The sequence below is a fragment of the Saimiri boliviensis genome, chromosome 14 (assembly GCF_048565385.1).
Source record: "Saimiri boliviensis isolate mSaiBol1 chromosome 14, mSaiBol1.pri, whole genome shotgun sequence".
In the NCBI taxonomy this organism is placed as follows: domain Eukaryota; kingdom Metazoa; phylum Chordata; class Mammalia; order Primates; family Cebidae; genus Saimiri; species Saimiri boliviensis.
The window spans coordinates 71,400,716-71,427,996 of NC_133462.1; the positions used below are offsets into that span (position 1 = coordinate 71,400,716).

The following is a 27,281-nucleotide window of genomic DNA, read 5'->3' on the forward strand; positions in this document are numbered from 1 at the left end:
ATGATCCAACACCCACACTCACAGCACATCAAGACACAACAAAGACATCTTTGCAGAACCCTCAAATCTCCCCCGTAAACTGGCTATAACACAGTGGCTGAAAAGAAGTTGAACTCTGGTTATATCTCCCTCATTTCAAAGCTGGACTACACCTGCTCTACCTATCTAAATGGTTATCTTAGCAGGTGCTGTTAACAATAACAATTAACAATCAGGTAAACTTCACTTTATGCCACAGTGTTCCTAACATGTAATGTGGGCAAGTGGATCATTTTTAAAGTCAAAAAATTATTTTGTTTAAGAAAAAAAATCCTTTCAATTATTCTTTCTCAGACTATATAAAACAAAGGCTGAATCAAGATACTCAGGACTTTAATTTGGAAATTGACCACCTGTTTGAAAATCTGTAGCTCTGTGTTTTCTTTTAACAAAATGTAGATGACAGACAAGTTTAAGAAAAATTTTTTGCCGGGTGCGGTGGTTCAAGCCTGTAATCCCAGCACTTTGGGAGGCTGAGGCGGGTGGATCACAAGGTCAAGAGATCGAGACCATCCCGATCAACATAGTGAAACCCCGTCTCTACTAAAAATACAAAAAATTAGCTGGGCATGGTGGCACGTGCCTGTAATCCCAGCTACTCAGGAGGCTGAGGCAGGAGAATTGCCTGAACCCAGGAGGCGGAGGTTGCGGTGAGCCGAGATCGCGCCATTGCCCTCCAGCCTGGGTAACAAGAGCGAAACTCCGTCTCAAAAGGAAAAAAAAGAAAAAAGAAAAAAATTTTTTTTTTTAGACACAGTCTCACTCTGTTATCCAGCATGGAGTACAGTAGCACAATTTCAGCTTTGGGTTGAAGCAATTCTCATGCCTCAGCCTCTCAGCATAGCTGGAATTACAGACATGAGCCACCACACCCAGCTAATTTTTGTAATTTTAGTATAGACAGGGTTTCGCCATGTTGGCCAGGCTGGTCTCAAACTCCTGGCCTCAAGCAGTCCATCCACCTTGGCCTCCCAAAGTGCTGGGATTACAGGCATGAGCCACTGCACCTGGCCAACTAGTATTAAAATTTCTCCTAGTTGTGAATGCTAATTTTTAAAGCATGTCTACTTCAAAATAAGGTCTGCAATAACCATTATGTAGTAGCCCTACAAAATATTCCTGGAGAGTTAATGAAAGGAACAGCAAAGTTGTGAATAATCTCCACATATTAGAAATACAGTGTAAAAGCAGCTGAAAATCTGGAGATCTATCAAAGTGGAGACTCAGGAGACATTAGCGCTAACAGCAACATGCTTCCACCTTCCTTAGCAGCTTCTCATCAACTATTCCCAGCCACACAGTCCACACTCAAGAGTTCCTTCTGCAAACCCTTCCTTGCACTTGGGATTTGGTTTAACATGTTTCAAAAGGCATCTCTGATAAACAGATAGAGACTAGGAAATTACAGAAAAACAAGAACATAGAATTCATTAGGTGAACATTAATGCAGGGTGATGAAGCATTAGTTATCTAAGTCTCTTAAGCTCTTTCAGTAAAATGTATTAGCCTAATTCCCAAAGTTGATGAACTATCTTTTTGATAATCTGGGTTAAGACAATAAAGAGGTGATACATTTTTAGGTAAGTCCTGGAGGTGGGAGTGGGTAGGCAGACAGAAGGTAGCAGAGATAGAAATAATAAACATTTAGAGACATTTTAATATACAAAGTATCTGTGCAATAAAAACTGAAGTGAAAACAAACTTAGAAAAAGAAAAGTTGAAATAACATAGTTACTTCCTTGTATTCAAATTTGGTAAATCATTTGCATAAATACAAACAAAAAGCATGGGAAAAAGTTCATTCAAATAAGTATTGTTTAAAATTCATTACAAAAGACAATGAGGCCAGGCAAGGTGACTTACGCCTGCAGTCCTAGCACTTTGGGAGTCTGAGGCCGGCGCATCACTTGGGCCATGAGTTTGAGACCAGCCTGGCAACACAGTGAGACTCCATTTCCAGAAAATATTTAAAAATTTGCTGGAAGTGGTGGCATGTGCCTGTAGTCCCAGCTACTCAGGAAGCTGAGGGCGGGGGATTGCCCCAGCCCAGGGAAATTGAGGATACAGTGAGCCAAGATCGAGCTGCTGCACTCCAGCCTGGGCAGCAAAGTAAGACTCTGTCCCCCACCCCCTACATCCTCCCACAAAAAAGGAAGTTTGAGTCAAGTGAAAAATTACAGAACCCAGAAAGGTGAAAAATTATAAAAGCAATAATCCAATAAGGACAGAAGGCTAAATACTGAAGAATTATGGCTCTGAAGAGGATTTTGATATTTTGTACTCATTTTACAGAATAGTAAAATGAAAGCCAGAGAGATTAATTTTCCCAGCTCAAGAAATAAGAGACATATTAATACATTATGATCATAAAAATTAAAGCTTTAATAAATTCATGCTCATTCTCAGCATTAATTTAAAAAACAAAAAAGATACACAGGAAAATGCATTAAACCTAGTCAGAAGAGTGATCTAAATTCTGTATAGTTTGGGGTATTTAGACAGTAGTCCATAGTTTTCTCACTTGTAACCTGAAGACACAAGATTGGTTGTATATTCAAATATGTATACCATTTAAAATGTTTCATATCTGAAATTCTCTTTATGAAAATTTAAAGTTTCAGCTTGAAACAGCTACATATCCTCAACATATAAAACTAATTAGGAAAGCCTATGGAGTTCTAAGGAGCCAGGCAGCCCCATTCTGAAAAACAGGCTTAGAATGAGCAACGCTTTTCTTCTCATTATTCAGAAAGTTCAATCAATTGAGAGCTGAGTATGTATGGTCAGGAAATGGAAAGAAACTGACTTTTCACCTTGTTTTGGCAGCCATATATGATAGCTCTAAAGTTAAGCAATGGTTACTTTAGGAACTTACATGAAACTGAAATAACAGAGATTTTCAATAATGAAGAAATTAGGGGGCATACAGAATCAATGTTCTTTAGAAAGTAGCATATCAAACATGGGAAAAAATTCACATAATCAGTTCAAAGTTTTACCCTAAAATGGTATAATGTTGTAATGCTTTGGGGAAATCAGTAAAAAAACAAATATGCATACTCTCTCTCTCTATATATATATATATGTATATATACACACACACACATACACACACTATATACTTATATATAAAACATATTTAAATATAAAACAAAGACTATATATGAGACTATATATTTATATGTATAAAAAATGTTAAGTAATGTACTATCTTTTTATGTGATTGACTTTAAAAGGGATTAGTATCATGTATAAACGCAATGAACCTTAAAATACAATTTACTGAAATATTTTTATACTAAAAACCTTTTGAAAGTCTCTGACCTTTCCAGAATCCAGTATCTTCTGAAAGTCTTCCATTGTATTAGCCACAACCATATGAGTCTTAAGGTCTTCAGAAGCCCTACCAAACAAATTAGAAAAGAATACATAATTGTTCTCACAAATATGACAAAGTTTTATAAAACACATAATTAATGAAAACATAATAACCTGGCAGTCAGAAGGACTCAATCTGAATCTCAAGTCTGTCACTCACCGTGACCATTAGTATATCACAGTAATCTTATCATTGCACTACTGTGAGCATTAAATGCATGGGAAATTTGTTACACACACAACAGGTGATCATAACTTTTGTTACTGCTGTTAAATCTCTAATGACCAACATTCTTTTTCTGTCATTAACACATCACCTATGGGAGTGTTATTTGTTAAACCTCCCTGGTCTTAAACATTTCCAAATTCAGAGGAAATATATATTAAAGATACATATATATTATATATATCTTACATAAGTACGTAAGTGCCCTTATATAAGATGCAGACACTACCCTCTCCCAAACTGCGCCCCTATCCTCAGTGGTAGTAGGCCTTCCTCTCTGCTTTCTGCTCCAGGTAGGCAAGAAAGAAAATAAGGTGCCAAAGCTAAGCCACTAATATGGTGCCTCTGCCTTGAGATCTGTGATTCTAAAAGACTCTCTCCATCGGTGAGGGCGGCCCTAAGGCCTTCCTCTATCCCTCATTCCCAACCACAATGAGGAGGTTCTCAGCCTTGGCTATATTATAATCCCCTGGGGAAGCTTTTAACAGTATAGTTGCCAGCTCCAGACAAATTAAATTAGTATCTCTAGGAAGGCACTGGTAGTTACTAAAGCTTCCCAGGTGCTACCAATGTGTACCCAGCAGATGACAGTCAATGCCCTAAGCCTGCATATTTATATCTCATAAAAACCTAGATCTATGTGCAGCTACCTATTTATTTATTTGGAATTTTTTCATTTTTTCTAAAATTAAAAAATAAAAATAAATAAATAAACCTAATCTAAAATTAATGCAAATTAATCCAGGAGACAGAAACTTCATTGTTGCAAAGCTAGTAGGAAGCAGATGGCACTTAGAAAAATAACCATAATACAAGTAAAAAACCCAGAGTGGCGAATTAAGCAGCATGAGGGCTCAGAGGGAGGGAAACAATCGCTTCCAACTGTGGCAACCCCAAATATTCCTTGGTCTAAAGGTGGTAGAAGATTTGGAGAGAGACACAAGCAATTTTGAGCAACTACCTTGTGAAAAGGGTGACATGGATGTCTTCCAAAATAGCTTGAAGTTTAGTCTCAGCCTCATTTTCAGCCACTGTCAGCTTTTCTCCAGTATCTCGTCTGACAGCTACAAACTGACAGTTCTTCATATCACGTGGCCCAACTTCAAGTCTAATGGGAACTCCCTATAAGACAAAAAAGGCAGTTAAAATGATATATGAATGTCTCCAGTTGAATATACAGATGTAATTCATGGCTTTATCTACAGTAAATTATATAAAAAATAACAATAATAAGAAAATAAAAGCATAGAAAAAAAGGGAAAAAAAAAACAAGGTAATACTCCCGAGATACTATAGAAACCTATTCCAGTAAGAAGGCATAAACCGAAAGAAAAAAATCTACTACTGCCTTAGTGGTTCTAAGGAAAGGAAGTTCTTCATAGAGAGAGAGTAGTTTCTAGGTCAGCATTCCCAACTTTTCTCACAAAATAGCATCCAGAAAATGTATTTGCATGGTAATTGGGTTACACAAAGGCTTTTTGAGATTAAATCTACCACAAGCCACTGAGGGGATCAGTACCATCACACATTTTTGACTCATTTTTGATACACTGGTGTCCTCTGGTTGCAAAGCCCTCATTCTGGATACTCTCTATTTAGCATGCATTATGATCACCTGGAAGGATTGTGAAAGCAGATTTCAGGGTCCCACCTCCAGAGTTTTTTATTATAGTAGGTTGGGGGTGGGGCCTGAGAATTTGTTTATTTTTGAAGACAGAGTCTTCCCTGTTGACCAGACTGCAGTGCAGTGACATGATCTTGGCTCACTGCAACGTCTGCCTCCAAGGATCAGTTGATTCTCATGCCTCAGCCTCCCAAGTAGCTGGGATTACAGGCACCCACCACCACACCTGGCTGATTTTTGTATTTTTAGTAGACACTGGATTTTGCCATGTTGACCAGGTTGGTGCCAAACTCATGGTGATCTGCCTGCCTCCACCCCACAGATGTGAGCCATCATACCTGGCCAAGAGTTTGAATTTCTAACAAGTTTCCAAGTGATGCAGACACTGCTGGTCCTAGGACTATAGTTTAAGAACCACTTCCCTATGCTCTTTTGTTCTTCCAAAGCAACTTAAGGACTGACTGCAAGTTTAAGATTTGTGAATGTTTTAATTTTAATCCCCTTATGGGGGTATACATTCACAATCCTTGTATACCCCCACAAGGGGATTAAAATCCTTAAGGTTTAGGGAAACACCTCATTTTTAGGGCCCAGAACCATATCTGACAAACAGTTGGTTTTAAATAATTTTTTTTGAAAAAATAATCCTTTAAAATTAACTTGGGATTTTCATAAGTTAGGTGCGTCTACATACAATTTAGATGTGGGGTGGTATACCCAAAAATATCATAGGAAAAATTTAAGATATTAATCTAGAAGTCCTTATTTATCCCTAGAGAAGACTTATTTTATAAAATGAGATGAAAAAAAACACTATGGAACAAAATGTTGTATGCTAAGTATTACATTATTTTATTATTTTCATTTATTCATTCAATGTATTATACTGGATGTATTACATGCATTTGTAAGATACAGTGCTAAGTGCAATGAGATTTCAAAGATGAGTAAGAAATACATCTTGTCCTCAAGAAGCTTCATGCTTTGTGGGTAAGTAAGGCACAAATACAAATAATAAAAATTAATACACAAAGTCAGCATTGAGAGACTATTCCTCAGCTGGAAGAGAGAAGAAAAGTTACTGGAGAAGGTAAAAATTAGTAAGTAAATTATTCATCAGAATTAAAGAACATTCTATAAAAGAACTGACCTATAGTTACAAAAATGCCTATGTCATAAATGACAATGAGTGTCTAAAAAACTACTTCTGATTGAAAAACACTAAAAGGACATGACAGTGAAATGCAGTAAGACCGGATCCTACACTGAAAAAGGAGAGAGCCATTGGTAGCCTGCAGAAGGGTGTCTGAGTTTGAGTCAGGCGAGAGGACATCCAGCATGAGAACAGCCTTGCATAGAGTGACAGAACCCATGACAGGTAAGTAGCTCATTCACGCAGGGGAGTGGGTGACAATGGCAATGACAGACTGGTGGCATACAGGGTGACTAATCAAATAAATTCATGTACTAAGGATAATTAGAGCTAGGTTTTTCATGTCAGAAAAGGGAATTACAAACACAAAATGGGGAAAAAACTAGAATGCATCCTGTGGTGTTTGTTGTTGTTTTTCTGTTTTCTCCTTGAGACAGTTTCACTCTTGTTGCCCAGGCAGGAGTGCAATGGAGTACAATCTGGGCTCACTGTAACGTCTGCACCCCCAACCCCGGGTTCCAGTGATTCTTCTGCCTCACCCTCCTAACTGCGACTACAGGCGCCCACTACCATACATGGCCAATTTTTGTATTTTTAGTAGAGACAGGGTTTTGCCATGTTGGATAGGCTGGTGGCCAACTCCTGACCTCAGGTGATCCACTTGCCTCAGCTTCCCAGGGTGCTGCGATTTTAAGTATGAGCCACCACACTCGGTCCATCATATGGTTTTTTTATTGGAATTCAAAGTATAGCTATAAACTCTTGGTTTTCAACATATATAAATAGATATAGAAATGTGGTGGTAAAAGTGTACATGTATCTGTATGTGTGTACGGATGTCTACATATATTCAATAGCTCCATCTACTGAGAAGGCCTGGGAGATGTGATAGCTTAAAAGCAATGAGCATACCAAGCACTAAATACCATTCTCCACTAAAAAGAACCAGAACTTCTTAGAGACACAGCTGGTTCCTGGGCCAGGGGAGAGAAAGTACAAGATACGCCTACAACATCTTGTGCCAAGAAGGAAGTACCTAAAGAATGATGGAGAATGCCAAAAGGACACAACATCCAGCTTTAAGGGATTCTATTGGTCAAGCTGGAAACACTTTAAGCATCAAAACAAATAATGTTAGTAACAGATTCTATAACCCAGTGCATAATAATGGAAATCATGAATCCATAAAAATATAGTTAATAGAAAGGCTAATAAGAAATGTGCTGTGTCAAGATGATAATCAAAGAAAATCCGAGAAATGATTACAGACTAAAAGAGACTAAAGATATTATATAATAACTATATACAACACATAATTCTGAACTAGATCCTTCTGCTTATAAAGGAACACTAGTGAGACAGCTTTGAAAGCTGAATGGGGGTCTAGAATTCGACTACAGCAGTGTATGAACATTACTATACTGAACTTGTATTATGCAGGAGAATATGCTGGTTATACTATGTTGGTTGTGCTGTGATTACGTAGGACAGTATGTTTGTAGGGTAATGGAGCATCGGGTTAGTATCTTATTTTCAAATGATTCAAGCAGGAAAAATTAATTATTTGTACAGAACCTGCTTTATTGTAAGTCTGTGACTGTTACCTAATAAAAAATTTTACAACCCAGGTAGAAGAAATACCACAAGCAAAGACAGAGGTGGAAAAAACAGGTTGTTTGTGAAGAAGAGAGAAAAGGACATACGAAAGGGGATAATGAAAAGCGAAGGCTGGAAAGGTAATCTGACGCCAAATCATGGAAAATAGGCAAATATTTTGTTGATAGTTTTTTTCTAAAACTAGTTACAACTTTAACTGTAAAACATTTGTGTTTTGCCGGGCGCGGTGGCTCAAGCCTGTAATCCCAGCACTTTGGGAGGCCGAGGTGGGTGGATCACGAGGTCAAGAGATCGAGACCATCCTGGTCAACATGGTGAAACCCCGTCTCTACTAAAAATACAAAAAATTAGCTGGGCATGGTGGCGCATGCCTGTAATCCCAGCTATTCAGGAGGCTGAGGCAGGAGAATTGCCTGAACCCAGGAGGCGGAGGTTGCGGTGAGCCGAGATCGTGCCATTGCACTCCAGCCTGGGTAACAAGAGCGACACTCCATCTCAAAAAAAAAAAAAAAAAAAGATTTGTGTTTTGTTTCGACAGCAACACAAAATTTAATCCTTCCACATAGTAAAAAGAAAAGTAGTTAATTCACTCAGATTATTTTCCTCTTTATATTTTCATAATATAGGAAGGGGTACTAAAGCAGAATTATAGGAGTTGCTGGGTTCTGGCCTCACAACCAAACCATATTATACCTCGTTTATTAATCTGAGTAAGTTTCAAAATACATGTATACATTGCTCACATATTTTAGTCAGTCACTGTCAAATAAATATAAATCCAGATCTCCTAAAATATTTTTTCTTAGACTCTTTGACTAAATGGAACTAAAGTGGCATGTGGCATTAAAAATTATAACTAATATTTTCTACTAGATAGTGAACTCTCTTTCTCAATGTTCTTTAACTTGAGGCATCAAGTTTAGAACGTAGGTGCTTTATTTTCCTTCCTGAGGAATACAGACAAGGAAGCTGCAGCAGACCCAACTCACACTAACAATACCTCCCCAATGTAGTCTAGGTTCACCAGGGCACTAAAAGAAGAGTGATAAAGACAAAGCCCGGTCAGTCTAAGGATGGGAAATGAATAAAAGAGGAAAGCGTACAAACAGGAATTCAGGAATGAGTGTGGATAGTTTTTTTCTTTTAATTATGCTAGTAGCCAGCAATAAATTTCTCCTTTAACATTTTGTATCCTAAGTTAAGTAGAAATTAGTTTAGAGAAACTGCTACTGGCATCATACAATAGCAATTTATAAATAAGCAAAAAAGAGTGCAATTGAAAAGGAAATGTCATGGGAAAAAAATTCATGTTTAGGAGAACATGTAAAGAAGCACTTACGTTACATAAAAGGGAAGTATTATTATCGATACAATCACTATTCCTCAGCGCAAGAGATTTACCTCAGGGGCCATTTGAAACAAATACGATGATAAATATTAGCAACATTGGGAATCCTAGACATATAAATCCTTAATAATTTCAATATTGCTGAGCTTCCGTAATTTGAAAGCTTGCAGCTGCAATCTCAGTACATTCTCTCATCCCATTGTCTATGAGTTTATATAGTCTCAATCCCTAATTTCTAGATCTAGTAAGATTCCCTCTTTCAGCATAAGAAAAAATGTTAAATCCCCGAAGTTTATAAAACAGAATTAAGGGCACAGATAATCTATTAATGACAATGTGCAATAAATGAAAGTTACATTACAAACAATAAAGCAGAATTTAGACTGGCTTTACATACACAAAATAAAAATCAACCAACTGGTATGAAACAATGTGGTGTGAAAACCCAGGTATAAAATTAATCTCGGATGTTTCACTATTAGCTATAACAGACAGCTAAGAGATGTCCATGCACCATTATTCTGGTGGTCATACTATATAAATAACTTATTTATTATATGAATTTCTGGCATAAACATTTTAGTATACCAGCCACATGATGTTTGTTAATCATAAACAAGGGCTTCAAGATCATTTTTAATCTAACATAATAAAAACAGCTTCCACAAAAACTACTTTAAATTTAGGTATCACTATTACCAGGCCATGAACTGTGTCAGTGCTCAACAGTTTAAGTGGAGAAGAAAAAAAACTCACAACTATCAAAATAGAGGAAACTAATGAAAAGCTGTAAGTTTAATAAAAACATATGCAGAGGAAAATCTAAACTCAAATTGCAGGTAGGTGTGGGGGGTAACAGATAAAACTGAGAAATTTACCTTGAGCTCCCAGTGATTGAATTTCCAACCTGGAGAATAGTTATCTCGTAAATCAGCTCTGACTCGGATGTTAACACTGAGTAACCGCCTTCGATAATCATTGCATTTTGCCATCAGCGCTTCTTTGTCTTCTTCAGAAAGTGCATTGGTAATGCCACAAGGAATAACCACCACCTAGAATCCAGCACAATGTCCCAAAATTAAACAAAGAAACAGCATATAGAAGTAATGAGCTCTCAGAAGTCAAAATCGACTAGTGACTATATTCTTCATACAAATTGGCTTGTGTGATTTCTAATCTATGCATAATGTCTACTAATTACCTGCAAATCACTTATCCATGCTAAATGCATTTTCATCTGACCTACTATGTTTAATGTACATATATATACCTAAATTTTTTTCAGCCTCCCTAGTAGCTGGGACTATCAGTGCATGCCACCACACCTGGCTAATTGTTTGTAGACTGGGTTTTGCCATGCTGCCCAGGCTAGTATCAAACTGCTGGGCTCAAGCAATCTGCCCTGCCTTGGTCTCCCACAGTGCTGGGATTACGGGTGTGGGCCTTCATGCCCAGCTCATTTAACCTATTATAGTTTTCAAAAAATGCCTTCTAAAAATGTTTATATAAGTAGCTTAAAAATTAAAAGAGTAAGAAACAATAAATAATGTAAATGATACACACAGTTACACAACACTAGGGTCTAGGCTGCATTCTAAGTTTCTATCATCAGAGATATCTGCCTGAATGATATTCAGAAAACCATCCTTTCAAATTTCCTTTAGTAAAATAATAGCTTGTATTTTATAAAATGAATGATAAACAGAAATATTTTCCTTACCTGAACACATGCTACACGGGGTGGCAATACTAAACCCATATTGTCCCCATGAATCATGGTCATAACACCAATAGTTCGAGTCGTCAGGCCCCAGGAGTTTTGATAGGCAAATTGCTTCTCTCCTGGCATCTTTGGATCTTCAAACGTGATTTCAAACATTTTAGAAAAATTCTGCCCTAAATGATGTGATGTTCCTCCCTAAAATAGAGAAATATAAGCTTTAATTTTAATAACCCATTATGCCCTTGAACGTGATTACTATAAGATCACATGCTTTACAATGGCACTAGACTTCTGTTTTCTCCCCTTTTTTACATTAAATGAGGTTTTTAAAAATAAGCATAATTACTATAACAAGAGATTCAGATTAGTCAAAAAATACTATTTACAAGTGTCTTGCTCTGGACAGCCCCTTTTATAGCAGTAATTTTACCTACAACGGTTAAAAAGGAATTCATATTTTAGTAATTCAGGATACATACCGTGACTTAATGGACCACGAAGACAGAGGAATGGGATAGATTTGCTTTAAATTATTATACCAAAGTACATGAAATACTTATTTTTTAAAAGACTGTACTTCTTTGATGACAGAATAAATTACTGAATCTGTCCATGGACTGTGCTTATAGTGCCCTATGAATCCTATGTGGCAGTTTGATACCTGGATAGCTCTTCCGCTAGCAGATATAAATGCTTCTACTGTAGTTGTATAGTCTCCTCCTGCAAATTTTTCCTTTTCCGTCTTTCTTCCTTTTACAACAGGAATTGCCAGGAGTTCTTCATATACTTGAGCATATAAGTCAAGTATCTGTAAGACCTGTAACATTTTAAATGTAAATGTATTCAAATTTAGGGTATATTTATTCACTAAGAGCTGTAAAACTGCACTACTTAATAGTAGTGTGGGAAAAGCAATTCAAACAATAAAAACCTCTTTTTATGAAAAAGTTAGAGCAGCCAGTGTGAATTTATTAAGAAAGATATTCAACGAAGCAATGTAAAAAGAAGTCAAATAACTTTAAAAAATGTATATGTTTAGAATATAAGAAAATAAATGTTACGAAAGACATATAGTATCAAAATGAAAATTTCCCGAAAAATAATTTTCTACAAATTAAAGCCCAGAAGTATTTTCACCTGAAAATTTAAAAGAGCATATATTCCTTATTAATAACATTCCAAAAAGGAGTTACCTAAATTCATGTAACTGCTTAAATTAATTTGATTTGGCTTTTAACAGGTGTTACATACATTTTTAAAAAACAAAATAGCAGATCCTGAACAAAGAAATGGAACATAGTTAATATGGAAAATAACTTTATACCTCTTCTGCTGCCTCTTCAATGGTTGCAAAAGCACTGTGCCCTTCCTGCCAAAGAAATTCACGAGTGCGTAGGAAAGGCTGAGGGTGCTTGAACTCCCAACGCTGGAAAAGGCAAGAAAACAATTGGTCATTACACAGAGCTTTCCAGTTTTTTTTGGAGACAGGGTCTTGCTATGTCACCCAGGCTGGAGTGTGGTGGCACAGTCGTGCCTCACTGAAACCCTCTGCCTTCCAGGCTCAAATGATCTTCCTACCTTAGCCTCCCAAGTAGCTGGACTACAGGTGCATGCCACCACACCTGTCTAATTTTTTTATTTTTAGTAGAGATGTGGTTTTTGCCATGTTGCCCAGGCTGGTCTCAAAATCCTGGGCTGAAATATCTGTCCAGTTGACCTCCCAAAGTGCTGGGATTATAAGTGTAAGCCATCATACCCAGCCACTTTACAATTTTTATTACCATTTTACATGGTAATAGAAAATCACAATTGATCTTAAACACTTCAAAAACACTTCCATACTCCTAATCCATTGAAAATAAAAACAAAATATGCTTTAAAAAAAAAAAGGTGAATAATAATTAAAGAATATAAGAGGGAGTGTACACCTACCACCACATTGCACCACTGATTGAGCCTGATGGGCAGGTCTCTGTGTGACTGCACCCATTTTGCATATGCAGGATACATTACTGAAAGACATGGGAAGATAGAGACAGTCATTTACGGCTTTATTTCTCCTTCAAGGCTGGTAAGAGCTAAACCAGCAAGATAATTAATAGGAATTAAAATGTAATAAATAAATTTAAAAAATAAAATGTATGTTTGTATAAACATATTTCCAATGTTTATAAGTGAATAGTATTATCTATTTCATAAAGTGTATTACTCAATGATATCAATCTAAACTTAATCATATTTTACATTCTTTACATAAGATTTTGCATTCTTCATATAACACAATGTACTTTGACAGTTTTTACATTTTGTTTTTAAAAACACTAATAAAGGTCATATTGTATGTTAAGTTCTTTGCATTCATTAACCTGTTCAATTCTGATATTCAACCCATAAGAAGGAATCATAACCTCAGTTTTAAAGATGTGGAAGCTGAGTTTAAGGAAGTTAAACAATTTGCTGAATCCAGCAGTTATGAGAAGCAGAATTAATTTACATCTATCTGACGCATCTATTCAGAGTATGAAAGCTCTTACTATGAAATGCAAAGTGAAGATGCCTGTCTTAGAAGAGCCTGCTCATGATTTATAATTAGCAAAACCAAAACAAACAAAACTTTGCCAAACAGTCTGAGAAAACTGGTATCAGAATATTAATCATATATTATATAAAAGTATCACTAAAAATATCGAAGAACAACAATCCTGAACTCTACAGATGAATGATCACTTTGAAAGACATTATAAAACCCAAAAACTGAAATTTTCCAATGGCAATTCCATTTACCATATGTAATTTCAGAAAAATCATTTAATCTTTCAGATTTTACCTGCAAAATGGAAATCACAGTAACTGCCCCTACCTTCCTCACAACACTGTTGTGAAAATAACAAAAGATGATGTAAAGTATTTAGCAACCTATGAAAACCCTACATGAATGAAAATCTAAGTATATTATTAAAATTTGAAAATCATTATGGCACAAAGCATTTGTATTTACAATATTATAATTAATTCCAATAAAAATTATTCTAAGAATAAAATTCCTTGAAAAGTTCTAAAAATTTACAGCATAAAAATGAGCATTTAAATTAAAAATCCAATAATTTAATGATGAAGAGAATAAAACTCTAGACAAGTTGGCCAGTCACAGTGGCTCATGCCTATAATCCCAGCACTTTGGGAGGCCAAGGTGGGCAGATTACTTGAGGTCAGGAGTTTGAGACCAGCCTGGCCAACATGATGAAACCCCGTCTCTACTAAAAACATACAAAAGTTAGCCGAGCCTGGTGGTGTACACCTATAATCCCAGCTATCTGGGAGGCTGAGACAGTATAATTACTTGAACCTAGGAGGCAAAGTGAGCCGAGATCATGTCACTGCACTCCAGCCTGGGTGACAGAGTGAGATACTGTCTCAAAAAAAAAAAGAAAAGAAAAGAAAAATTAAAAAAAAACCTCTAGAACAAGTTTACAATCAATCTTTATCAACACTCATGAAATTTTATATTGTCAATTATACCTACCACAAAGCAAAAGCTGAAACTCAACTCTAGAAGCTGCCTCTGATGTTTCAGTGAGTATTCTCCTGCACTACAAGGCCTATTCTCACCTGTTTCACTAGTAGGACGAATGGCAATTGGTTCTGCCAACTCTGTTTTGCCAGATCTTGTAACCCAAGCAACCTAGTAAGAAAAAATCATTTTCATACATGTTTTTTCAACAGCATTTTGGAGCAACAGTACAAATGCAGGCAACTTTCCGTTTTAATTTTTCTTAGATCAATTTAAGCAAGTTAAAATAGTTGTTGCTATTTACGGTGAGGAAAGGTACACACTTACTGACCTAAATATTAAAAGTCAGTTAATTAATGTGACAAACAAAATCATTACTTGCTATAAAGGGAGAAACAGAACTTTTTTTTTTTTTTAACCAAAAATGGCTTTCCATTTTTCAAAATTGGTTGTTAAACTCGAAAGCTGAAAATATATTTTCGAGTTTGTCAGAGAACACTGCAAAAAATAAAAAAGCAAGCTCACTTACCTCTGGGGCAAAGTCAGCAACATGAGTCTTCTCTTTCTCTAATGCACCTTGAGATACAAACATGGGGAAGTAGCAGTTTTCAACACCAAGTTTCTTGATCTCAGCATCAAAAAAGTCCTTGATGGCTTCCCAAATGGCATAAGCCCAGGGACGAAGAATATAACAGCCACTTACATCATGGTATTCAATCATTTCTGCCTTTGTGATGACCTTTTTAAAAGAAAAAGTCTTTAAAGCCTACCTTGAACCAAAATTCTAGTGTAAGTGGCAGGAGTATGATAACCAAAATTCAAATCTGGAGTATTCCACTGTTGATACAACCCCTTAACGTGGAAGATCATAATGGAAGTAAAACAGACCTGACTATACTGAGAAACAACATTTAACAGGGTTCTAAACTCATTAAAAGTTGAATTCCACTGGGCATGGTGGCTCACGCCTGTAATCTCAGCACTTTGGGAGGCCAAGGCAGGTGGATCGCCTGAGGTCAGGAGTTGGAGACCACCAGCCTGAACAAGATGGTGAAACCCTGTCTCTACTAAAGATACAAAAATTAGCTGGGCGTGGTGGCAGTGACCTGTAGTTCCAGCTACTCAGGAGGCTGAGGCCGAAGAACTGCTTGAAACTGGCAGAGGTTGCAGTGAGCCAAGATCATGCCACTGCACTCCAGCCTGGGCAACAGACTGACACTCTGTCTCAAAAACAAAAACAAAAACAAAAAAACTTGAATTCCAATCCTGCCTCTGCTACTGACTGTATCTTTGTGGCTTTGAATTAATCCCTTTACCTCACCATAAAAAAAAAAAAAAAATTAGGCTGGTCACAGCTTGTCTCTACTAAAAATACAAAAATCAGATAGGCATGGTGGTGTACCCCTGTAATCCCAGCTACTTGGGAGGCTGAGGTAGGAGTATCACTTGAACCCAGGAGGCAGAGATTGCAGTGAGCTGAGACTGCACCACGCATTACAGCCTGGCCTGAGAGAGTAAGACTCCATTTCAAAAAAAAAAAAAAAAAAAAATCAATCACTGTCTCGTGGTACTATTCAAGATTTTATGTGAACATGCTGAAAAACGGTTTCATGCTAATTGACTACAATACATATTATTAAAGGAATTATACATTACTACTATAAAGTTTGTGCCCAGATTTTAGAATTTAAACAAAGCAGCCTTTGAGAGACTTAACATATAAAAATCAACTGAATGCATACTCACCTGAGAATACCAATCGGCAAGATTTTCTTCTTTCTTTGCCTCAAGACCCAACCTGCAGATGAGAAGTAGAAGACAAATCTCTTCATTCAGCAAATGAAAATAAACCTCTAAAGTTCAAAATGGATTAGGTTTCTTCAGTAGGAGTTATTTCTACATGTGTAACTCTTCTATATTCATTCCCAAGATAATGTTGTTTTCATGTTTTGTTTTTGAGACAGGGTTTCCCTCTGTCACCCAGACTCGAACGCAATGGTGTAACCTGTCTCACCTCAACAACCTCGGACTCCTTGGCTCAAGAGATTTTCTTACCTCAGCCTCCCGAGTAGCTAGGACTACAGGCGCTCATAACATCTGGCTTATTTTTTTTTTTTTAATTCTTGGTAGAGTCAGGGTCTCGCTATGTTGCCCAGGCCAGTCTGGGAACTCCAGGCCTCAAGGAATCCTCCTGCTCCGGCCTCCCAGAGTGCTGGGATTACAAGCATGAGCCACCGTGCCTAGCCCCTAAGATAATGTTTTTAACCTAAAAAATAGTAGAGACACCAGACATGGTGGCTCATACCTATAATCCCAGCACTTTGAGAGGCCGAAGCGGTCAGATCACCTGAGGTTGAAAGTTTGAGACCAGTCTGACCAACATGGAGAAACCCTGTCTCTACTAAAACTACAAAAAATCAGCCAGGCATGGTGGCGCATGCCTGTAATCCCGCTACTCAGGATCCTGAGGCAGAGAATCGCTTCAACCCGGGAGGCAGAGGTTGCAATGAGGTAAGATCGCACCACTGCACTCCAGCCTGGGCAACAAGAGCAAAACTCTGCCTCAAAACAAACAAAAAAAACAGTAGAGACACCTCTTAAGAAGTTGTGAGATATTGTCCACAAAATCTAGCAAAGCCAAATGTAACAAAAGCTATGATTCTATGCAGACATCTCTTTTACAAGGTTCTTTTTAAGATAATGTACTTGTAATAGAGACAGACCCTGTTCACACATATTCTCCTACTAAAAAAGAAGAATCTTATGCCAGGTTAAATTATAGAGTAACATCACTGTTTCACTGGAAGTAACACCTAAAAAGTAATAAAAACAATGGCTACAAACACACACACACACACACATATGTATTTATGTGTGCATACTGGCCAAATTTATACAAGTTTTTCTTTTTCTGAAACAGAGTCTCACTCTATCATCCAGGCTGGAGTGCACTGCAGGATCTCAGCTCACTGAAACCTCTACCTCCCAGGTTCAAGAGATTCTTGGGCCTCAGCCCCTCCAAGTAGCTGGGACTACAGGTGTGTGCCACCAGGCCTGGTAAATGTTTTTGTATTTTTGGTAGAGACGGAGTTTTGCCATGTTGGCCAGGCTGGTCTTGAACTCCTGACCTCAAGTGATCCGCCCACCTCAGCCTCCCAAAGTGCTGGAATTACAGATGTGAGTCACTGCACCCAGCCTCAAATTTTTCTTTTAACTGGAAAAAAGGTTGCAGAGACAGATGCTTGTAAAATAAACTAGGTCTGCAATAAAAAACTATTTCAGACAATAATCATTTTCTTGAAATATCAACAATTATTCAGGAGAAAGCATGGTGTCTTTCTAGAGTTTATAAACAAGGTTTTACTGGGTAAAAATTTTAATGTATTTGCATTTGCATTCTCCATTGTTTCACTCACATACCTCAATAAAATAACTATATGAAACCTAGCACTTTCATAAGTACTAAGAAAGTAAAAGGTGAGAAGTTCTACATTCTCTTCTGCTCTGCTATAACTCTGATTATTCCATTTAATAGTCAAAAAGAAAAATAACTGTTACATTCTTGTTTAAAAAGACACTGTATATGACATGAGAGATAAGCAGCAGCAGAATTTGATACTCAGTGAAACAAATGTAAAACCAAAGTATCTCAGTAACAGTTCTTATTAAGCCATTAAAGGAAACCCAACACAAAGTTCACTCTAATTTTGGGACAGGAATTACAAATCAAAAATTACAATCACAGGTCATTTAATGACATGAATACATGCTGAGAAACATGTTGTTAGGTGATTTCATCATTGTGCAAACATCATCAATTGTACTTACACAAACCTAGATGACAAACATATATTTTCACATGGAAAACCAAATATCCTAGCAACATTACTGAATATCAATAACTTCCCCTACTTGATCTGCGATGCCAATATCAAAGTGCCATATATCAAGTTTCTATACATGCTCCATTATAATCTTAGGGAGCAATGTCATATATATGGTCCACTGTTGACTGATAAATGGTGCATGGCTGTACATTATTCATACAGATTGAAAGATCCTTAGAGAGCCATTTATCCCCCTGTTTTGTCTTTAGCCAGCTTTGTCTTATATTTAAACTATCAATTTTTAAATTGAGAATGAAGCTCTCACTTTGTCCCCACAAAAGGCCTTTTTTTTTTTAAACTTCTGCTTAAAGTGCAAAACGACGAGTATAATTAGGCTACCAATTATGTTACAAAAGGAGGAGAGCAAACGTGTGTGTGTATATATATACACACACACGCACCTATATATATACACATCTGTATTTACTTGAATAATCAAATGAAAAACTGCTCAACAAATACAGAAGGAAACTGGTTAACAGTGGTTGACCACCTATTCATTATGGTGGTGGGGAAAATCAGAAAGATGGGAAACACGAACAGGAACTTCTTATATTCTGAGATTCTTTTTTTTTTTTTTGGATATAGTTTCGCTCTTGTTACCCAGGCTGGAGTGCAATGGCACGATCTCGGCTCACCGCAACCTCAGTCTCCTGGGTTCAGGCAATTCTCCTGCCTCAGCCTCCTGAGTAGCTGGGACTACAGGCACGCGCCACCATGCCCAGCTAATTTTTTGTATTTTTTTTTTTTTAGTAGAGACGGGGTTTCACCATGTTGACCAGGATGGTCTCAATCTCTTGATCTTGTTATCCACCTGCCTCGGCCTCCCAAAGTACTGGGATTACAGGTGTGAGCCACCGCGCCCGGCCTATTCTGAGATTCTTGAACCAAACAAATGTGTTACCTATTTTAAAAATTAAATAGAAAATTGGCTGGGCACAGTGGCTCATGCTTGTAATCCCAGCACTTTAGGAGGCCAAGGCAGGTAGATCAAAAGGTCAGAAGTCTGAGATCAGCCTGGCCAACACAGTGAAACACCGTCTCTATTAAAACTACACAAATTAGCTGGCCATGGTGGCAGGCACCTGTAATCCCAGCTACTTGGGAGGCTAAGAATTGCTTGAACCCAAGAGGCGGAGGTTGCAGTGAGCCAAGATCATGCCGCTGCGCTCCAGCCTGGGCAACAGAGCAAGACTTCATCTAAAAAACTAACAAATGCTATCTGCTGATATTATGACTTTAGCATTCTCTAACTTAATGTGACGGTTAAACTAATCAAAATTTGTTTTAAAAAATATTAAGAGTTGAATTCATTCAGAGCTCTCTGCTTTGCTTCAAATGAAGTTTCTGCATTTCATTACCTGGTCTGTTTCTTAGGCCCCTGCCCTTCTCCTGCTCCACTTGATGACAGCCCGCCTCCTTGGTTTTTAGAAGGGTCTTTCCTTTGGCCATCATTTTGTTTCTGAGGCTTATTCTGCTTTTCAGATTTATTTTCTTTTTCTTTCTTCTTCTTATCTTTGTCCTCAGCTCCAGTGGCCGACACAGGCTTATACTCTATTCCTGTCAAAGACTTGTACTGTGCCTTTAGCTGAAGGAGTTCTTGTACAGCTGTATCTATTTGATCCTTTAGTTTAACAAAAGAGGAAAAAGAGAAGACAGTATTTAATTCACATCACTGTCTAAACACACTTAAATACAACGCCCAAAGCTTTCTTTTTTTCCCCCAACATCAGATGGCTAATGTGCCTAGGTGGTAATAAGGTTTGAGGGAGGCATATCTCACACATGAGTGTGAAAACCCAACCATCACTCTTAGAAACTACAAAAAAATCTGTCCAAAATTTAAAAGCAGATTTGCAAACACAAAGACAGAGCAGAAAAGTCTGGGGTAGGTGTTACACTAACCATTGAAATTATAAAGATTATAATAAACAGGGATGGCATTGTGCAAAACTGTGACTGGAAAATAGCACAGTCTATAACTGCACTATCCAGATAGTAGTCATGTGGTTAAATTTAAAGTAAATAAAATAAGAAATTCGGCCGGGCGCGGTGGCTCAAGCCTGTAATCCCAGCACTTTGGGAGGCCAAGGCGGGTGGATCACGAGGTCGAGAGATCGAGACCATCCTGGTCAACATGGTGAAACCCCGTCTCCACTAAAAATACAAAAAATTAGCTGGGCATGGTGGCACGTGCCTGTAATCCCAGCTACTCAGGAGGCTGAGGCAGGAGAATTGCCTGAACCCAGGAGGCGGAGGTTGCGGTGAGCCGAGATCGCGCCATTGCACTCCAGCCTGGGTAACAAGAGCGAAACTCCGTCTCAAAAAAAAAAAAAAATTCACTTCTTCAATCACCATAGTCACATTTCAAACGCTCAGTAGTCATACGTGGCTAATGACTACTGCATTAGACAATATTGTTATTGCGTATTTCTATCACTGCAGAAAGTTCTACTAGAAAGCACTGGTATCTAACATGCATTCCACAGGAATCTAAGAGCCATTAAATTACGTAAGTTGAACATTTCACAATTATAAGGATAATGGTTATCAAATTCTGTAAGTTAAATTTCAAAACTACAACTGTCTTCCACTCATGTGAATCTGTACCAAAAAAAAAACTTACTCCTGAAAAGTTAAAAGAATTTGCACTTACAGAATTAGCACAAACTACTAAGAGCTCAAAATAAAACCTACTATTTGAGTTTGACAAAACTTTAGGGAATCAAAAACAAGGAAAATATTAAGGGCCTTCAGTGAGCACTGTGCCATGATCTAAGTCACTATTTTGGATCTTACAGATTAGAGAGAAACAAACAACTTAACAATTAAGTATAGTGGGTTTAAGTGCTATGTTAGTGATTGGCACTGTCATATGAAAACATCCAGTCAAATCTGGTTGGGGTAAGAAACAATCAACAAAGGTTTCTCTAAAAGGCAAGGTAAGAGAACTGAGAACTGAAATATGAGTAGAAGTTAGCCAGATTTGATGGGGCAGAAAACACTTGAGGCAAAGAAAATACCCTGAAATGTAAAAATCAAAAACACATAAACAAAATAACACACTAACCTTAGATGCTTTTTCAGTTTTAAGTTTCCGAACTACGTCTCCTTGAGCAGCTACTTTGTCAAAAAGTACTTTGGCTTCTGGTGTTTCTAAACCAGCGGGCTCAGAATTTCTGGCTGGACTTGAATCTGAACTTTGAGATAATGGGGGCTGACCAGGTATGTACTCCTTCCCAGTTTTTTCTTTATACTGAGCTTTCAGGGACAGTAAGCATTCTACAGCTTCATTTATTTTAGCCTGAAAGAGATATTTATAAAACTTTGTCAAATTTCTGGAAATTTCAATGCCATTTAAAAATCTTTAATTATCAGCAAATCACTCCTGTCAGTAAGTTAATCATGGGGAAACCTATGTTAAATCATCAGCCCAAAATAAGAGATAAAGCTAAAGAAAAATTAAAAACATAAATTATATGTAAACCATAGAAATGAACAAAAATACTATCAGCATATGAGAGTGTAACTTTCTATTTTACACAGGTAAACAGATAAATAATAGAACATTTAAGTGAACTGTCAGTGTCAAGACCTAGGTCTATAAACAGTGAAGTGAGAATTTACAAAACCAGAATTAAGATCAAATCAATGACTTTGCCTATACAAACCTTATTTTTCCACAGCTTATTAAACAGAAATTAAATACAACTTTGGGGAAAAAAAGGGCATTTTGGCCCAACTAACAAATTTTACAAATTTATAATGAGACGAGAAAGCATGTTGAAGTTTTCAGTGTGACACTTATATTTTAATCTCTGGTACTTCAACATATTCATAATAAAAAAGAATGATACATTCAGCCCAACTGAGACACCTGTGACTCTCTAGCAGACAGTAACAGCAATACAGGTAAAGGACCCAAGCTACATGCCTTACCTGAAATGGTGCTACCATCTCAGCACAAACCAATGTACTATGGGGAACCCCAAGGTATCAATCAAACTAGATAGGAAAAGTGTCTCCAAATCACCCCATCCAATTTTTACTGCTACATTCTAATAATGCTTCAGATAGCTAAATAAAACCAGGCAGAAGCCAGGAAGAACGCTTAAATGGGGGTCAAAGGAATATAGGCTACCAATGGTATATCTTCAAAAAAATTTGCATCTATGAGGGAGCAAAGCCCATTTCCTTGTCCAGCTACTTTACATTTTCTGCCTATTAGAATGTCACACCAGGCACCACACAAAGGTGAAAAATTTTAAAGAGAAGATGAGAACAGACTGTCTGATTTGTGCTCTTGATGTGTTGCTTCTTTATTCTGTTTTTAGGAAAGAGTTTTCACAGCAGAAACTACTTTATCTTAAGAGAAAGGGCCAAGTTAATCAGACATACAAGAATCAAGGGGGGAAAAAGGGAAATTTCCACCAGCTAAAATAAAAATGGAAAAGAAGAAACTTTCCTGCAACTATTTCTAGAAAAAGATGACTATTTGAAAGAAGTTCCATTTACAGTATAAGCAGGTATTTATTAGAACTTAAAGTCACATGGTACATTTTTCACACGGGGGGGAAAAAACTCCTTGTTTGGCAAGATTATAATTTGAAACACTATAAAGGAGAAAATTAAGGTGAGCAAACCCTTTGTTACTGAATTAGATACTCTTTAATAAAGTTATATATTCATATATTTTCCCTCCCATTGGGAAATGGAATATTCTAGATAACCAAGTCAATTATTCACATTATTTTTCCAAAAAAGTAATCTTAACCACTATAGTTTGTTTAGCATTACAGAAAACAATGACCTAAATGTGCATTTTAATACTACTAACACGCCACAAAAACTACTTTTTGAAAGGGATCTTTGAGTATTACTTTGAATTTGTCTCTTAGAATACACAAGGAAGAACTGATGGGTAGAGAACAAATTATCTCAGTACCAGTTTTCTGGATTAAAAGGCATTTACAAAGAGAAATTGGGTGGTATACTATTATTTAGTTCAGTATTATACAACAGCAGAAGCTGAAAGAGCACTGCTAGTGGACTTTAAGTTGTTAGTGGACAAAGACAACTTACCTAACATATGCCAATACAAAGTTTTCAGCAAATAATTGCTTATGTGGATTAATAAGAAAAGAAACAATCTACACAAAATACTTTGGTAAAGGTTTAAGATGGGAATTTGAAATAAGGAGGTGATACTAATAATATGACTAAAACTTGGAAAATTAAATAAAATGGACAATTTTCTGATTACATTCTGATTGCATTCAGAATGATGAGTACTCAAACAGCTATTTTTTCAGCAGCCTCTAGATGGAAACATTGCTCCATGGGGAAAGGAGTGAACTCTTAAAAAAAAAAAAAAAAAACCTGGAACATTATCAATTAGAAATAATATTACCACCTTTCAAAATAGCCTGGATATTTCAATTCTAAATGAAAAAACTTTTTTCAAAAAATTATTTTTTCAAACATGTTTTTTCTAACCTTTATTACCAGTCACTCACCTTTGCTCCTTACTGGCATATCTGAGAGAACTGTATCTAAACAGGTTAGTAACGACTCATGGAAGCAGAGATTCTCACTTGGTGGGGTGGAGGATGAATGTTAATCAGAACAGAAAATCCTTCCAAGTAAGTGAGGGAAGAGAGTGCTGAGGCTTGTATTATATTTTTTAAAGTCTGCTAGGAGATTTAGTAAACTAAAAGTTCACAGGTTTCAAAGAAAGGCATTTTAAGAAAATAATTAACTGACTTGCTTAGCTTAAATACCTACACCTGTAAGAAATATCCAATTACTGAAACCTAATTCTGAAAGCCAATACAGCACAGGGTAGAGCGCAGATCCTGATGTCAAACCTAAATTAGAACACAACACCTGTTCTCCTAGGCTGATTCATTTACCTAAATCACAATTTACCTGCTACCTTTGTTGGACACAAATCAATTAACACAAATTCTCAAGATTTTCCTACAAGATCCTCAGGCTACTGTAAGTCTTATGAAGTATCCTGAACCAAAATCTGATTTAAGATGTATTTATATTTGTTTAGCTCAAAAGCAAGTTTGAATAAAGTACCAAATACAGATACAGCGGGAATTCACTACACATATCCCAAGTAAGAATTACAAACAACATCAAGAAAAGGATAGGCTTGATTGTAGTTCCCTTTCCTGCAACCTTTATCTTTTGGCTTGAGACATCTTAAAGCTATTTGGGGTAAGAGTGCAGGGTGGTGGTTTCCTACAAAAGGCGCATGTGATGTATGTCCTTTCCTGATAAACTGTGGTTTGGGTTTAAAAAAAAAAAAGTGTAGAAAATAAAAGCAAAGACTAGCAAGATGAATTATTGGGGACATAAAATACAAGGTACCATGAATTAAAATGCTGCAACTACAGAAGCAAATGGTGATTAGAATCTCCCTCCACATAGACTGGGTATGAGATAAAGAGAAAACATTAGTGACAGAACAATTGTGAATTATTTTTATTTAATAATAATTTGATTTTGTTTTTACTTGGTTTTTTAAAAAAACTGTAGTGGGTCTCAAAACTTTCTTCCATGGCAGGGATCAGCAAACTTTTTCTCTAAAGGGCTACATAAGTATTTTAGGCTATGTGAGTCTCTGTTGCAACTATTCAACTCTAACTGTATCATGAAAGCAGCCATAGACAATAATGTAATCTAATGAGTGTGGCTGTATCCTAATAAAATTTCATTTATAGGCTGGGTGTGGTGGCTTACGCATGTAATCCCAGCACTTTGGGAGGCCAAAGCTGGTGGACCACCTTAGGTCAGGAGTTTGAGACCAGCCTGACTAACATGGTGAAACCTCACCTCTTCTAGAAAAAAATACAAAATTAGCTGGGCGTCATGGCACATGCCTGTAATCCCAGCTACTCAGGAGGCTGAGGCATGAGAACTGCTTGAACCTAGGAGGCAGAGGTTATAGTGAGCCAAGATCGTGCCATCACACTCCAGCCTGGACAAGAAGAGCACAGCTCTGTGTAACCAAAAAAAAAAAAAAAAAATTTCATTTACAAAGAACAGGTATATATATGGCCAGGCCCAGCAGCTCATGCCTGTAATCCCAATACTTTGGGAAGTCAAGGAGGGAGGACTGCTCAAGTAGAGGAGTTCAAGACCAGCCTTGCTGACATGGTGAAACCCCATCTCTATAAGCAACGCAAAAATTAGCCAGGCATAATAGCATGTGTCTATACTTCTAGCTACTTAGGAGGTTGAGATGAGAGGATTGCTTGAGCCTGGGAGGTTGAGGCTGCAGTGAGCCATTATCAAGCCACTGCACTCCAGCCTGGGCAACAGAGCAAAACCCTGTCTCAAAACAAAACAGAACAAAACAGCCACAAATTCTGTTTAATTTTAAGTTACTTTAATTTTTAAAGTAACTTAATATTCAGTGGTGTACTCTCTGTTATGTACCTCACACTATGAGCTTGATCCACTATTTTAATGCAGCAACCTAGTGAGCAAGAGAAAAAGGATAAGAGGAGCAAAAGACTTGATGGACTTCAAGTTTTTATTACTTGCCCATCTTTTTGCTTATACTTTGCCTTTACGCTTAAAAGTTCTTTCATAGGCAGGCCGCAGTGGCTCACACCTAAATCCCAGTACTTTTGGAGGCCAAGGCGGGCAGATCACCTGAGGTCAGGAGTTTGAGACCAGCCTGAACAACATGGAGAAAGTCCATCTCTACTAAAAACACAGAAAATTAGCCCGGGTTTGTGGCAGGTGTCTGTAATCCCAGCTACTGAGGAGGCTGAGGCAGAAAAATCAACTGAACCTGGGAGGCAGAGGTTGCAGTGAGCTGAGACTGCACCACTGCATTCCAGCCTGGGCAACAAAAGCAAAACTCCATCTAAAAAAAAAAAAAAAAAAAGTTCTTTCATAGAAGCATCTATCTGATCCTGAAGGAGAAAAGAGAAGATTAAAAACAAAATGAACAAAAAACAGAGCAAGAAAAGTCTAACTGAAGCTGGTAACTTAAAACTTCAGCTACTCAGCTTCCTTACCATAAAACGTGACATAGTAAAATAACCACCTTTGTAGAAAACTGAATGGTTAAGAGGTTTAGGCAAATTATTAATGTAAAACAAGCACAGACTTGCTAAATAAATAATGATAAACTAGTAAAACTATAACTCTTGAGCGCTTTCAATGGAATGCCCCACTCTCACCACCTTTCAAGGTAAATAACAGGCGAATCAGTCAAAATTTTAATCTAGGCTTTACAAATTTCAGGAATTTACTTTCATATTCAGTTTCTCCTGTTACTAAAACAAGCAAATAAGGCTGGGCGCTGTGGCTCACGCCTGTAATCCCAGCTCTTAGGGAGGCAGAGGCGGGAGGATAGCTTGAGCCCAGGAGTTCGAGACCTGCCTGGGCAATATAGCGAGACCCCGTTCTCCACAAAAAGGAAAAAAAAAAAAAAGACAAAAAAAAAAAAAAAAAAAAAATAAGCGTAACAAGCAAATAAAAAAAGTAGTATTCTTTGAATATTTTTGGACATGGCTCTTGTGAGGACTAAAAAGTATATAGTACACAGTGCCAGGTGCAGGCTAAATGCTAGTTCCATTCCTAGTAACTGGCTTGGGTCTTTGGAAGAAACATTTGCTATTATTAGCATTCAGAGAAAAAAATACATGCAGTACGGCAGGTCCTTGAATAACATTGTTTTGTTTGTTTGACGTCATTTATAACGTTGAAGAAACAAAAAACGTGATTCCTAGCCAGAGCCACTAACTG

The 27,281-nt window shown here is 37.2% G+C and overlaps 1 protein-coding gene and 1 non-coding gene across 3 annotated transcripts in view; both read right to left on the bottom strand.

The window, feature by feature from the left end:
* EPRS1 (glutamyl-prolyl-tRNA synthetase 1) overlaps nt 1-27,281 on the bottom strand; it is an 80,213-nt gene that overhangs the window by 1,435 nt on the left and 51,497 nt on the right. For both annotated transcript variants that reach the window (XM_003930338.4, XM_010340935.3), the window contains 12 exons: nt 21,577-21,810; nt 19,868-20,130; nt 16,366-16,417; nt 15,149-15,358; nt 14,718-14,790; nt 13,041-13,120; nt 12,433-12,534; nt 11,770-11,925; nt 11,106-11,303; nt 10,264-10,437; nt 4,605-4,765; nt 3,364-3,442 (listed from right to left, as the gene is read on the bottom strand). In XM_003930338.4, the coding sequence (XP_003930387.3) occupies nt 3,364-3,442; nt 4,605-4,765; nt 10,264-10,437; nt 11,106-11,303; nt 11,770-11,925; nt 12,433-12,534; nt 13,041-13,120; nt 14,718-14,790; nt 15,149-15,358; nt 16,366-16,417; nt 19,868-20,130; nt 21,577-21,810 (1,782 nt within the window). The remainder of the gene's footprint in view (nt 1-3,363; nt 3,443-4,604; nt 4,766-10,263; nt 10,438-11,105; nt 11,304-11,769; nt 11,926-12,432; nt 12,535-13,040; nt 13,121-14,717; nt 14,791-15,148; nt 15,359-16,365; nt 16,418-19,867; nt 20,131-21,576; nt 21,811-27,281) is intronic.
* Nucleotides 20,234-20,337, bottom strand: LOC120361618 (small nucleolar RNA U13). Its single transcript, XR_005577785.1, has one exon. It is a non-coding gene; the product is annotated as a small nucleolar RNA U13 (small nucleolar RNA).